This window comes from Cyanistes caeruleus, chromosome 27 (genome assembly GCF_971803275.1).
Source record: "Cyanistes caeruleus chromosome 27, bCyaCae1.hap1.1, whole genome shotgun sequence".
NCBI classification, from domain to species: Eukaryota; Metazoa; Chordata; class Aves; order Passeriformes; family Paridae; genus Cyanistes; species Cyanistes caeruleus.
The window spans coordinates 2,135,957-2,150,798 of NC_141727.1; the positions used below are offsets into that span (position 1 = coordinate 2,135,957).

General features: G+C 48.8%; 1 gene segment (V, D, J or C); it reads left to right on the forward strand.

The window, feature by feature from the left end:
* Window positions 1–3,702: 3,702 nt before the first annotated feature.
* Window positions 3,703–8,707, forward strand: LOC111940149 (Ig heavy chain V region C3-like). The segment is given in 4 exon segments: window positions 3,703–3,835; window positions 4,195–4,404; window positions 6,437–6,642; window positions 8,618–8,707. Coding segments are annotated over 4 exon segments (486 nt in total).
* The last annotated feature ends 6,135 nt before the right edge of the window (window positions 8,708–14,842 follow it).

The following is a 14,842-nucleotide window of genomic DNA, read 5'->3' on the forward strand; positions in this document are numbered from 1 at the left end:
GGCATTGGAAGGGAGAAAAGCCTTCCAGTAGAGACTAAAAAGCCACTGGAGGGAGGGGTGGCAGAAGGGCTGGTACCATTTATGGTACAGGAGGATCTGTTCTGGGAACTGCAGAGGCTGTTTGTGCAAATGCAGGTTTTGAGCACGTTGGCTGGGCTCCTTTCCAGTCTGGTCTCATTTTTCCTCTGTGCTTTGCCTGGCTTCCCTTGTACCTTGTACTTTCCTCTGGTACAGTCAGCATAACTTTGGGAAGTGATAATTGTGCTTAGCCACATTTAGAGCCTTCAACAGTGAGACAAATGGTCCTGTTGGGTGAGGAGATAGTGGATGTTGCGTGTTCTTCATTCAGTTCTGCTTTCAGCACTGACTTTCTGGACAAAGCCTTTCACTATGGACTAGAGAAGGGCTCTGTGACAAAGGTTATGCCTCTTTGCCATAACTGCACAACACTCGCTCTGCCTGACTACCCTAGGTTTTCAATGTGCCAGTGTCTTCCCAGGGACTCTCGGGAGGACGGAAGCCCCAGCTCTTGTGTGTGGCAAAGCTGAACACCTCCTCCTCTGTGTTGTCCCCTGGGAACAGCAGTGGTGTGAGCAACCCCTGTGGCCCTCCACCTAAAGCTGACCTCAATAAAGGCATTAAAAAAGACTGGTCTTCTTACCCGTTCTTTTCAGTCCAGACAGAGAATCACTTCCGTAACTGATGGATTTTCTCTTTAACTAAAAACCAAGCTATGTTAAACCACAACACCCAGCCTCATTTGTCCATGCAGCCTCCTGCCATGTTGACCTGACTCCTTGCTCACTGGGGAGGAATGCTCTTCAGCTCAGCACTGCTGAGACTGGGGACTACTGTGTCCCCTGCTGGGCTCCCAAGCCTGGGAGGGCCATGGACAGAGGGGAACAAATGCAATGAAGGGCCATGAAGACAAGGAGGGGAACTGCTGGCATATAAAGAAAGAGTGGTAGATCTGTGTTGGTTTAGTGTGGAGAAGAAAATGTTGATGGGGATCTGACCCTGTGTTTAAATACCTGAGACTCTGTAAGTTCCATTCTTGAGGACATTGAGGACTGAACAGGACAGGGTTGTGGACACCTACTGCCCTGGCCCCTTCAGGCAGCTCAGCCCCACACAGCTGCTCACTCAGTCACCCTCACTGTGGTGGGGGAGAGAAACAAAAGGGTGGAGTGAGGAAAAGTGTGTTTTGATGTGGCAAATGGAAAAATGGAAAATTCTTCACATGCTGAAGGGTTCAATCTGTTGCCTTGGAAAGAGCTTGGATTAATGGAATGATAAAGGTACAAAAACATTAAGTAGAAAAATTAGATACTTAAGTTCCTATAGTTATAAGTAAGAATATCTCCTGAGTTAGTAAGAAATTATATTAGGTAAAATAGTGTGAGGTTTGAACTGCAATAATGTGACTTATAGAGTAGGCAGGGATCTAGAAGCTGTAATAGAGGTGTGTGTATGAGTATGTGACCTGTCAGTGTATTGGCTGAGAGAAAAACACAGTGCAGCAAAATTAAGCAAAGGTGAGAGGTTAATAAGTAGAAACAAGTTTTGTGTCGGCTGTCTATTGGATCAAAATGTTATATATTGCTGTGTGAAGAGGAAATCCTTAAGTACCTTGAGCTATGGCTGATTTACTCAAAATCTCATGCCTTTGAGACTGATATCTCTTATCAGGCTTACTTGAGCAACAAATCATCACAAATAGCATTGTGGTCCTGTCTCTCATTTTTCATCTCAACATTTTGACATGAAGAGAGTTGAATAATCAAGGCAAAATCAGCACACAGAAACCAAACAATATCAAGAATTAATTCCTATTTTCCCATTGGCACACAGGAGCAGCAAAGCTGGCTCCTCTTCTGCTCCCCTTTCCTTATGCCCATTCTGCCTCTCCAGGAAGAACAGCATCAAGTCTGATGGCCAGGCAGAGCCTTTATGAGAGAGCTTGGGGGCTTGTACCTGTGTCTGCAGCCTCACAGAACAACAACACAGCCTAAGTTCTGACATAGGAACACACACCACAAAGACAGAAAACAACAGAAAACAAGGCCATGCTGAACAGCTCTCCTCATTCTTCTGTGTGTCTTTCATTTTCCCACCCTAAATTTCTTTTGTATCATTTGCAGCTTTCCCTGTTCTTTCCAGCTTTGAAACTTGAAGCCTGAGGAGGACACAGGGTCGTCCTCAACACTCCTGTAGCACAGTTTCTTTCTGGAAGTCCTCAGTGAAAAAAGCTGTGAAAGGCAAGAGCTAAGTGCAATATTCTCCTGCTTAAAAGAAGAAGCAGTGCCTGAGACTCTGAGCTCTGTCCTGGGCTGGTTTGCCCTGATCACCCACCTCCAGGCAGCTCTTCCCACCTCAGAATGCTCCATATCAAAACATGAGATGATTTATCTTTCAGTGAAACCTGACACTGACCTCTGTCCAGAAGTGGAATCAGGCAGAATTCTGGAGAAATTCCACTCCCTGATGGAGCCTGGGTTTTGAAGGATGTACTTTCCTGCACCACTGACCACTCGTCTGCACCACCTGCACGGGAGCAGGGTGTACGGACCCAGCACAGGACAAACACTCAGGGATTGTGTGAGCAGCAATTGCTGATCAGCACACATCTGACCTGCTTTTCTCTGCAGGAGGATCTGCCATGGACTAGGTGAGGGCACACCTTAGGCAAAGTATAAACCAATAAATTCCCTTTGAGATTCTCTGCTCAGGGTCCTTGTGTCTCTGTTCAGGTGGCAAACAAGTGACTGAGGAGGCAAAGTCAGTTTTCTCCCTGGCCCGTATCAGCTGCAGAGACATGAGTGTGCCTGAGAGCCTTTCACAGCATCACACAAGGGGTGAGTTTTGAAGATGCCTCACGTATACAAAGAGGACTCCAGAGCAATGTGGGGACAGACTTTCTTACACAGCCTGCAGTGATTGCACAAAGGGTACGAGTTTAACACAAAAAGAAGGTAGATGCAAAAAAGATTGAAGGAAGAAATTGTTGAAATTTAGGGTGATGATAAAGATGGTCCTGAGAAATTGTGTCTGCTCCAAACCTGAAAAGAGATTGGGCAGGGCTTGAGCAGCCTGATCAACTTGCACGTATCTGTAATCATAGCAGGAGGGCTGGACTAGATGGCCTTTAAATTTCTCTTCCAACCCAAACTTTTCTGCGGCTTAAACCTCTCTCTGTATTTCTGTACACCGATGAGAGAGAATCTCCCTCTCCCCAGCCCCAGGTTTCCTCTTCTCCATGGAAAACACTCCCAGCTCTCAGCCCTTCCTCATGCAACAGGTGCTCCGGTGCCGTTATCATCTCCACAGCTTTTCAGTGCCCTCTCTCCAGTAAATCCAATGCCTTCTTCTAGGACGAGTCAAGATGTGCCCCCCGTGCTCAAGGGTGGCCTCAGCAGTGCGGAGGAGAGAGGAGCCTTCACCTCCCTCAGCTGCTGGCAGCGTTTTGCCAAAGGCAGCCCCGGTTCCCAGTGAGCTTTTGTGCTACGAGGGCGAATTTGCGGGCGCGCTGCCCACGGAGCTCTGGGCTGGCTTTGGCAGAAGGCGCTGTCCAAGCGCGCAGCGCTGCTCTGCGAACGCGGCCCGGCCGCGGCCGGCGCTGCTCCCGCCCGGCGGGGCCGGGCCCGGGGCCCGGGGCGGGGGTGTCGGGGCGGGCAGAGGCGCCGGCGCTGCCCCGGCGAGGCGGGGCCGGGCGGGAGCGGCCCGAGCGCGGCTCCGCTCGGCTCCTGTGCGGCTGCCGCGGAGCCGGGGCCCGCAGCGATGGCGGCCGCGCTGGGGCCGTGGCTGCTGCCCTTGGCCTTGGCCTTGTGGCCGCCAGGTGAGAGCCGGGCGGGGAGGGCAGCGAGCCCGGGCCGGGCAACGAGGGACAGCCACAGGGACAGGCGGGAGCAGGAGCACGAGGGACAGCCAGGGACGAGGGCAGAGAGCGGCCAAAGGACAGGAGCAGCGGCACGGCAGGGAACACGGGCAAAGGCCGGGGCACACACACACACACACAGACACACACACACACACACAGACACACACACACACACACACACACACACACACAGGGGCTGTGGGCCGGGGCTGGCGGCTGTGGCTGTGGCTGTGCCGGCCCGGGGGCACCGGGACACCGGGACAGCGCCCTCGGGCCGTGCTCGCTCCCTGCCCGATTGCTGCGCTCTCCCTCCGCAGGGCTCTGGGCACAGCCGAGGCTGCAGGAGGCCGGCGGAGGGCTGCGAGCGCCCGGGGACTCCGTCACCCTCTCCTGCCGCGGGTCCGGCTTCACCTTTAGGAATTACGGAATTTGGTGGTACCGTCAGGCACCCGGAGGCAGCCTGGAGTGGGTGTCCCTTATCAGCTTCCCCTCGGGCAGTACAAAGGAGTACGGGGCAGCAGTGAAAGGTCGGGCCAAGATTTCCCGGGACAATTCCCGGTCCGAAGTTCATCTCTCTTTGCGGTCCCTGCAAGTTCAGGACTCTGCTCGCTACTTCTGTGCTGTCCCACGGCGACAGCGAATGCAGCTGAGCTTTAGCACAAACCTTCCAGGGTCTGGCAGAGGTTGCAGGAAGGTGAAAGTTGCCAGGGGCAGGGAGCCAGTGGGTCTCAAGGCTGTTTCCAAGAAGTCAGGTGCCATCACTGTGCACCACAGGCATTCCTGGCCTTCACCGCACACTGCAGGGATTCTGATTTATTGCCAATTTGATTAACAGTAGAACTGTGAGCAATTACAAAATGCCTTGCTATCACTTTATCCCTGTTTGCTCCCAGGCTCATCCTCAAAGCTGCATTCCTGAATTCTCTGCCTATGCTCTCTAAAAAGCAGAGGGACAACGGGAAATCAGGTGTGGGATCATTTCTTACCAATTAATCACTGGCCTTTATCTCTAGTGCTTCTTTTTCCCTTCCTCCCTCAGTCTGCACTCAAATGGCACCACCGTGGTTCCTTCGCAAGCACTGCTGTCCTTCAGAATCGACCCTCTCCCACCCCGATTCTCCACAGGCTCCGCTTCCCCAGTATCATGGCCAAACAGTTTGTGAATATCTCCAAGCATGGAGACTCCACAAGGTGCCTGCAGATTCCTGGGTTGCCTTTGCTGCTTGGGCAGGGGTCTGGGAGGGCAGTGCCGGGAGGAGGCAGCTGGAGAAGAGTCATCACTGGGGGGTGAGTTGGCTGCTGGGCCAGAGTGCAGAGAGACGGGTGAGGAGCACTTTGGCTCAGGGGTGGCCTGGCCAAGCCAAGCTGAGATCCTGGGGTGTCCCATGTGGGAGCAGCAGCTCAGCAGAGCCAGGCCAGGGGAGCAGGGGAAGGGCAAGCTGACAGCCTCCCTGGTCACTCCCAAGTGCCAGCAGCAGCGTGCAAGACTTCTTGAGAGAAAGGCCAGGGCTGGCCCCTCAGAGACACGTCACATGTTGCCCACCACAACGTTTCCTCCCAACAAACAGTCTGTTCTTGCACCATACAGAATGAGAGGCACCCAGAAGGGCACCAACAGCTTCAAGTTCTGCTCCTCCTGCCCCACCTCTCCCCGTCTCTGTTGTCACAGACTGAGGGAGGGACCAGCAGGGAGTGGGCCTGAGTGCAGGGACAGAGGCCCAGGCAGGGCAGGGTTGGGCAGAGCTGTTGTGCAGGCAGAGAGAAGGTGGAGAGAGGCCAGACGGAGCGGGCCTGGCCATGTGGAGTGCCCTGTGCGTGGGCTTCTTGCCCATTGTAGGTAAGTGAAGGGAAGGGCTGATGCCCCAGGGGCTGAGCGTGGCCCTGGGCTCTGCACGGCTCTGGGGAGCTGTGCTGAGCGCTTGCAGCCGGCTCTGGTCCCCGGCTCGAGCTGCCCAGCCGTGCCTGTGGAGCACGGTGAGAGCAGCCCTGCTCCTCTTCTGGCCAGGAGCTCGGCACCTCCATCCAAGCTGCCTCCTCTGCAGCCTGGGCACACGCAGGGCACCTCCCTGCTGCACTCAGCTCTTGGGGCCCAGCGCTTTGGCCTGGCACTGGACACTGCTCCTGGGGCACTGCGGCCCCTGTGGCACAGCCCAGCTGGGGGATGGCAGCACAGGGACCCAGCCCCATTGCCCGTGACAGGCCTTTGTCTTTCCTCTGCTCATCTAGAGCACTTGCAGGGGCAGCAGAGTGGGTTCCTCGCCATCCTGTCCTGGCAAGGACAAAGGGATTTATTTTCCCATGGTGCAAATCCTTCCTGCTGCTTTGGGGAAAATCAGAAAAAAACTTCCTGTCTGACACTAAAAAGCAGGGAGGGGAATGTGGTGTCTTCTTCCTTGTGAGCCTTGATAGCTGCTGCCAGCTCTGCCCATCTGTGTCAGCTGGCTGCGAAGAGGAGCATTTTATCCTCCCAATTGTCCAGTGCCGTTCCAAACCCCACCAGCATTGACCTGACCTTTGCTGAATCTTGGAGTGACTGTGGCTTGTTCTTGCTCTCTGCAGCTGTCACTGGCCAGATGGCCTTGGAGCAGCGCCCCAGGGAACTGACTGTGCAAGAGGGAGATGCAGTCACATTCCAGTGCTCCATGAAGAGAGGTGATATGAACAGCTACTACATGTACTGGTACCATCAGGGCCCAAAAGGCTCTCTCAAATTTATTTACCGTGAGGGTGATTTCTATGGAGAGGATTTCCAAGATCGCTTTAAGGTATCACTTCACAGTTCCAAGAACATATTCACACTGCAGATCCTGGCAGCAAAGCAAGGGGATGAAGCAACGTATTACTGTGGAGCCAGAATCACCCTGGAGCAGCTCTGTAGCAGAATAGATCAAAAACTGACAGATGGGGAAAACGGATCTCTCAGCATTTCTTTCTTGCAGCTGCTCCCCAGGGCTCTTGTCAGGAAACAGCAGGTGCAGGAAACAACCCTCTTGGGCTTGGTGGCACTAAAAGTGGCATTGGAAGGGAGAAAAGCCTTCCAGTAGAGACTAAAAAGCCACTGGAGGGAGGGGTGGCAGAAGGGCTGGTACCATTTATGGTACAGGAGGATCTGTTCTGGGAACTGCAGAGGCTATTTATTTGGGGAGGTGCACGTTTCATGCACGTTGCCTGGGCTCCAGCACAGCCTCATTTTTCCTCTGTGCCTTGGCTGCAGAGCCATGGGATGATGGAGATGTGTTCCTGGAGCCTCCAGAGTGCTGTGCTGGATGCAGCCAGGCTGTTTAGGAAGGTCAGATCAGCAGGGATGACACTGCTCTGTGTGGCTGCTACACAGGCCCTGATCAGGAAGAAGGAGTTGAGAAGGGGTGATGAATTTGGTTGTCCTCCAGGTGCTCAGCAAGTTGCTGTCTGAGTTGTCCTCTGCAATTAGGCATGGGATAAATATGCAATTAAGCCTTGTGAATTAAGGTGACGACAGGGAGCTGTCGCAGCACTGTCACCGTGAGAAAACACAAGGATTTGGGGAAAGAAATATAATTCTTGGTGAATCAAGTTAGAGTTGGATAATGAGAAAAAAAACGCAAATCTAAAAACATCTCATCTACCCAGTCATTGCATGTCCTGATGGGACACTTGCAGTTGGGTTCTTTTTCCCCTTGGGCAGAAGATTGATGAGAGAGAGGCAGTTTTCTCTTGTTCAGACCTGGCTGTTTATTCTTCTTTTATCTACATTACATGTATACTGGGTACAAGGAGTTACATGCACGAAGATAGAAAGGTGCAAAATGGCTAACAAAAATCTTTTTCGAGGTCCTTTATATCTCTGTTTACCCAATCAACAAATGCCAAGTAACTTATTTTCCTTAGTGATCCAATGACCCAACACCTGTGTGCTGCACTGTGACATTCTCTATCCAATCACTTAATACTGCCCAAAAACTGGCGTCTAAACTGGGTCCATGCTAGAGAATTCCTGGATGCATTTATCCCTGGGTTGTCAAGGGTAATTCTGAGCTGGAAGATCATGTGAGCAAATTATGATCCTTCTGACTCTTCTGCTCTTAATCCATTCCTCCCAACACCCCCAGAGCCAGCCTGCTACATCCCAAGACTTCCATCACACTACCACTAGTACCCAAAAGAAGAGAAGTAGGGGAAATAGACTGCACTGCAAGGAATGCTTGGAAATAATGTGTGAAGAACTGGTAATTTTCCTGCTTTCTGTGCAGCTTAACTCTCTCAGACTTTTCAGAGCTGCCATGTAATCCCCAAGTTCTCACTTACATATCAACCTTTCTGCTATTATTTTAGATCCTTCCTTGAAAGCCATATGGTGTTTCCTCCTGTGGTACGTTGGGTCTTAAACCACTGAGGAAGTCATGTGACTGCCTGTACAATCCAAAATTCTGTGTAGTGGAACAGAGACAGTTTTTGCTATGAAATGTATCACTGTGTTTGGGTGGATGGGATATCACAACGATACAAACAGCATAGGGACCTGTACAAAAACAGAAAGAGGGAAAAAAGGTGAGATATTTTGGGAGAAAAAGGAGATGGGTGATTGTAAGGATAAAGAAGAAAAAATAGAACATTCTTTCTATATTGCCTTTTACCCTGGATGTATAAAAGAGCTCATGGGGGTTCTAAAAGGTGGAAGAAAAGGAGAAGTTTAAAATTCTATACTCAATCAAGCTATGTGAAATCACAGAACTATTCCATTAACTTTCTTTCCTTTTCCAGTTTTGGAAGTAAATGTACCTCTGGATCTCCTCATAAACCTGCACCCATGGATAATTAGGACTAATGGCTTTTCATTGCCCATTTTTACAAAACTTTTGAATACCATGTGGAAAGAGTGGGTTATTGGAATGAGTCCTAGCAGTGTGGTACAGAAAACCTTGTATTTGGACCAGGGACGACACTCACAGTTGTACCAAGTAAGTGACATTCCTTTATTTCTCAAATTTCAATTAAAATTGAGGTGGGGGTGAAAAAGGAATTCAAAGGTTTGGGTTCAATGAAAGAATTTGCAGCTGCAACAATCTCTTGAGTGCACTTGCTTTCCAGCCAGGCTTTCAAGCCAAATCCTCAGCTTGCATCTGCTCAGGAAGGTTTCCCAGGAACACCTGGGCTGACTGTGCATAGCACCATTATTCCATGATCCCCAAACGCCAGCAGGGCTCTGCTTAGCACGTGATAACTTCTTCCCAGCTTGGGCAGCACTGACTCAAATTTACTGTCAAGTGTCCAGTTCTCCAGTGGATTTCCACTGACTGGCTTGGGGCAGGAATGCAGAGCTCAGGGAAGAGCTCACACTGCTGAGGAGTTCTGAGACACATCTGTAACTGCCTGGTTTGAGAAGTTCTGCTTGGATGCCAGCACCACACTGAGTGTGTCCCCAGGGAAGTAACTCCACTGGCCTGGGGACACAGGAGGAGCAAGGAGGTTAAATGGCCTTGGGCTTAAATTCTCACAAGTGCCTGATATCCAATAAACTGCTGGAATGAAAGACAATTGGCTCCCAGGTTGTGTGGGCTCTGGAAAGACCAGTGTGGGGAGTAGGGATTATAAGAAGCCTTAGTTATTCCTACCTTTATCTGGAATTCCACAATGTACAAAAGAGGCACACGTCAATACGAGGTTTTTTATGGGAATGAGAATGTAGGGGTGGCAGTAGGGTTTTTGAAGTTGATCTGTGTTATCCTAAAGATTCAGGGGCATCCCTCACAAATTGTTGCTGTGTTTACAGTGGTCAGCATGTCTTTAAAGTGCGGCAAGAATGTTGCATGTTATTTTACATCCCTAAAACCTCCTGCTCTCTTTCCAGAAGGGCATGGCACTGCCTTGGGTGCTGCCTAATATCTGTCCATGTCTGTAGGATATGTTGCATGGGAATAAATGCTTATTTGGGAACAATCTCAGTGCACTTTCCATTCCAAAGGGACAAAGGAATGCAAGGATATCATTCTGAAGAAAGACCTCTTCTTTAAATGCTGTTTGATGGTTTTCTTTTCCTAGCTAAAGACAGGAAATGTTCAGAGCTGCACAGAGACTCTGGGATTCTGCTGGACAGTAAAAGACATTGAGCCTGAACTATCCAAGTCCCTTTTGAGTCTGCTGAAATGCTTACTAAGTTGAAGCCAAAATTTCAAGGATGTGAGAAACGTTTCCCTTTTGGTTCTGAATTCCTTTGGGAGATACTGATACGCATTTTAAGTGTGTAGTTCTGCCTGTTTGGTCAGGACATGACCCATGAAGTTGTGGCAGAGCACAATTTGGCTTTCACCTCAGTTCCTCAGCAGTGGCATGGGGCTGATGGGGAAAGGATGTAAAATCAGAGACCCTTGATCAAACTTCCATCAGTATCCTAGGGTGAACAAAATGTTAGACCTGAGGGATCTCTTGACCTGACTGCCAGGCAATCACCACACCAAATGGAAAGCCTAATGCACCTTCTTTATCTCAGGGGACCCCTCAGGATACTCCTGTCAAGCTAGACATGTAAAATCTTTGTGGATGTGTCTGACAGCCTTGCAGAAGCTTGAGCCCTTTCTGGCAAGGAAGGCTGCTGAATGATTCCTTTCAGTACCATGTTTTTACTCTAATTCAAATTGTTTGTCTGAGTTAAGTGCTGACATTGCTTTTTGATATCACCCTTGATTTTCCACATACGACCTGACCTGGAGGCAAATGTCTTTTGTTTGAAAACCAAATCATGGAATCACAATGATTTGTTTGCTACTACATACTATTGAGAGCAATAGTTTTCTTGTAAGAGAGAATGGGTGAGAGTTTAAGCAATCTTGTTTCTTTACTTGTACCTCTAATGGCAAGGAATAATGACATAAAAGACAGTAAATGAGAATGAGTAAATGAATACAGATTATTCACAGCTAGAGTACATGTGAATTTTCAGTCAGGCAGCACTTGGTAAAATCAGTCCCGTCCAAAGCATGCTTTTCTTTACAGATATTCCAAAAACTTCCCTCCCTCAAGTCATTGTGATGAAATCAAGGAAACTGAAAGAAGGTGGCAGCACTGGGAAAGCAGCTTGTTTGGCAAGGAACTTCATTACAAAGAACATCAGCTTGGAGATGCCTGCTACGGAGGTGGTGTATGAACAGAGCAGATCCATTTTGACATCAGAGGGGCTGTACAATGCAATTAAGGTGGTCAATGTGACACAAGACACAGAGGTGACCTGCACAGCCAAATTTGCCAACAGCGCAATAACATCACAGCCAGGTACAGTTTGGTGGCACAACTGTCATTTATTTCTGGAGACAGTGACCCGTGGGGCTTTGTGTTCTCCTTTGTGACAGCATTGCCCTGGGCAGGCAGCAGAAATGAGAAAGCCGTTTGGTATTTCAGCAGGGAGAGCTGAAAGATGTTTCAAAGCATCTGGAAGAAATGCTTTCAACTATTTAATTATGTGGAGATGCTTTTTTTTTGGAGAATAAGAAAGACAGACTCTATTTTTTTAAAACGTGAATTTCCTTGAGACTAAACATTTTACCCTGTACCTAATATTCACCATGCAGTAGAAGCTGGAACAGCCTTTCCAATATCAAGAAAAAATTAAAACATGGGGTGTCTTGTTAGAGTTTTTAACTAAATAAATAAACTAAATATTTTGAGGTATTGCTTTTTTAGGCTTGAAGATCATTCAGAAAATAATACCAAAACACTGCAGGAATTCTACTGTTTCCTGCAATTGTATGGAGGACTTTTCGCCTGAAATTAATGTTGGAATTAATCCTGACCAGCTGAGGCCCAGTCTCCTCATTCCCCTGGTTCCTACGGCAAATGCCACCTGAACAAATTTTTAATGATTTATAAAACATGGATATAGATTAAAATGTCTTTTCCTTATCAAGCTACAGAAGAGGAGAATGAAGAACCAGTAACAGGGGCCAGTAAGAGGGTCTGCAACAGCACAGACACCTCTGCACAAGGTGAGTTACCCAAACACATTGTACAGTCCCATCACTCTCTGGGGGATAAAGGCATGGAAATGTCTTTTCTCCAGGGCACAGGAGTCACAACACAACATGTTCAGCAGACACAAGCTGCTGTTCCAAGGTTGTTCCTGCAGTTACACACAAGCCCCAGGAAGCAAAAAGCAATGGACACTGACCCTGGGCTCCCCTGTTCTTGCCAAGTTCTCTATCGTCTGTTCCTTTGCTGCTCTTCCTTTCTCTGGGTCACCTGGGGTTTTTCCAATTTCTGCCACGATCACAACATCAAAACCTAGACCATGATCTCTCTCCTCTTTTCTGGTCACTGAGCAGATCCTGACGGGCAGAGAGTGAACATGCTGTCCATGGCTGTGTTGGGTTTGAGAGTCCTGCTGGCAAAGAGCATCGCCTTCAATGCCCTCATGAGTATCAAGTTGTTTCTTTTCTGAGGTAAGGAGCACACAGCCATCAAACAAAGGTTCATAGGCCCAGTTTCATTAAATGTACTTTAAACCTCCCTCTGCTCTTCAGTCACGGGGAATGAAGGCAAGAGGAACCCGAAGAAGAGCAGGAAAGAACATGAACCAGCAGCACAAGTGGCTTGAACAAGCAGGGGCAGAGCAGCTGACAGAGACCAGCCAGGACACAAGACAGCACCTTCCCCTCAAGACATTGAATCCTCTTCACTCCTGCCTGGCCAGCTGATTTACACTGAAGAGTTTTAAGTGCTTTTGCTGTTTCCTCTCCTCTGAGGACTGAGGAGGGTGAATTTATCCTCATCCTCCTGCTTAGCAGATCTCCCCACTCCTCTGGCATTTGCACACAAGTGTCCAACCTGCATTAATAGCTTTGAAAACTCCAGTGCTGACTCTAGACCTGTGGCCTTTTAAAAGCACCTTTGCCAGGCATGTTGTGTTACTGCCTCTAGAAGTGGAGTATTACTGCTGAGAGAATTCAAGCCCTGGAGCTGCCATTCCTGGCTCTGGGTTTTAGACAGATTTAATAACATCAAGTGAGTATTGCAGATGAGAAGAACTGTGTAGGATCTGAAGTGATTGAATTCAAACAGAAAATGTTCATTTCTTTATGAAGCCTCTATTTCTTCTGCCAAATGTGTCTCATGTGCACTTTAGGTTCCTGTAGTAGTGACAAAAAATAAAGTACTGCCAGGCCAAAACGCTGTGGGGTTTCTGTGCTTTTTCTTCCAAAGCAGGATGGGGACAGCTGAAATCCAAGTCACCTAAAGCCCACTGGGATTAGAAACCCAGCTTTGATAATGCAGATTCCCTGTTGGCTGATTTTGTCTTTTCCAGACTCTGCAGGGAAGTGTCTCTGGCACATTCAAGAGCCTCAGTGAGGAGAGTCCTTGCTGAAGGCATGAGGGAGGACAATGCTCACATCATCAGAGAAGAAACCCTGCTGTTGTTTTGCACTCTCTGATAGGGGGAAGGGGCCACCAGGCAATAACATCGGGTGGTTTGATGCAGTGATAGTTTCCATAGCAACTTGGTTCTTACCTTCCAGAGCCCAGCACACACCTTCCCCAGCTCATGGCCCTCTCACAAGCAACAGGCAGGATGCTGTGGTCACCATTTCTGACTCAGTTCCACCAGGCAGCACCAACCCTCCCCTGCTTTTGAAAAAACAACTTAACCACATCCTGAAGGGCAAAAAGCCTTTCCTCCCTCTGCCTGAGATCCTGCTGGCTTCAACAGAGCCTCTGCAGAGGACATGGCAAGGTGAGCTGCCTTAAGCTGGGTCAGGTCAGACCCTCAGGCCCTGCAGAAACCCAGAGAAAACCCCCAGCCCTTGCAGAAACTCTGTGGAATTTCCATGGCAGATCCAAATCCAGTGAAATGCTCATTTAGTGCATTCCACCACCATAACACAAATCGTGGGGAGCCATTCAACAGTGTTTTTATCCTGATCTTCCAATGACACCCAGAACCTTTTTCTCAAGCACTCCACACCTTTTCCCAATCTCTCAGGCAGATTTCTCTTTTCAGAATACTCCCTTAGACAAAAACTGCTGGAATCAGATGGACAGGAAGGAAAGGTCAGCGATTAAGTGCTGTTCTAATCCCTTAGTTATAAAGTCTTGATGAAGTCTGGGACTAGGATTGGATCCATGCACACCTCCTCTGAGAAGGAGTTTAGAAAGCAGGGGAGTCATTTCCGTACCTCTTGACTCCCTGGGAGGGACATCCTTTTACAGCTCTACCCATTTCTTGCCCTCCATCTCTGCACCAATCTTTCCAAATTAATTCCAGTTCAATGCTCCTGTTCCTGATGCATCCACGTAATAAAGCTGCAGGATGAGTGTTGCTGTTGGACTGTGCCACCCTTTGGAAAATTTCTATGAATCCTGCTCTTGCTGACCCCTCTGACAGTCAGAGTTTCATTGACCCAAAGCCCTCACTTCATGACAGGGTCCCAGACTGCCCCCACTAAGCCGCAGCTTTTCACTTTGCATTGGCAATGCAGAACATGCAGCTTAAGAAAACAGGAGAATTGGATTGTGTCCAGAAGAAACCCCACATCTGGGAGCTTTTGTGCAGTCCAACAGTAAGATTGTGTTAGTGTGGTTAATGCCACATAAGGGGACAGAATGTGCAGCTCTCTCAGCTGACATAAGATGAGGAATGTTTGGTAGAGAAACTGTGCTCCACATTATAAATACCCTCTGTTAAATGATGCATCTTTGCATGAGCAATTATCCTGAAATCTGCATAAACAATATTGTTCTGTAAGGGATCCCATGATACCAAAATAATGCAGGATGATTTTAAGCAGAACTCTTTGGTACAATGTATTTTATCAGTACTATCTCTATTGTCCTACAGATTATTTTGTGTCCATATCTGATTGTGCTCTGACAGCCTTTGAAAATCTCCAGGGGTTGAGCCACTGTCCCTGGAGATATTCAAAAGCCACCTGGAGATGATCCTTGGCAAACAGCTCCAGACAATCCTGCTGGAGCAGGGAGACCAAATCACCTGCAGAGGTC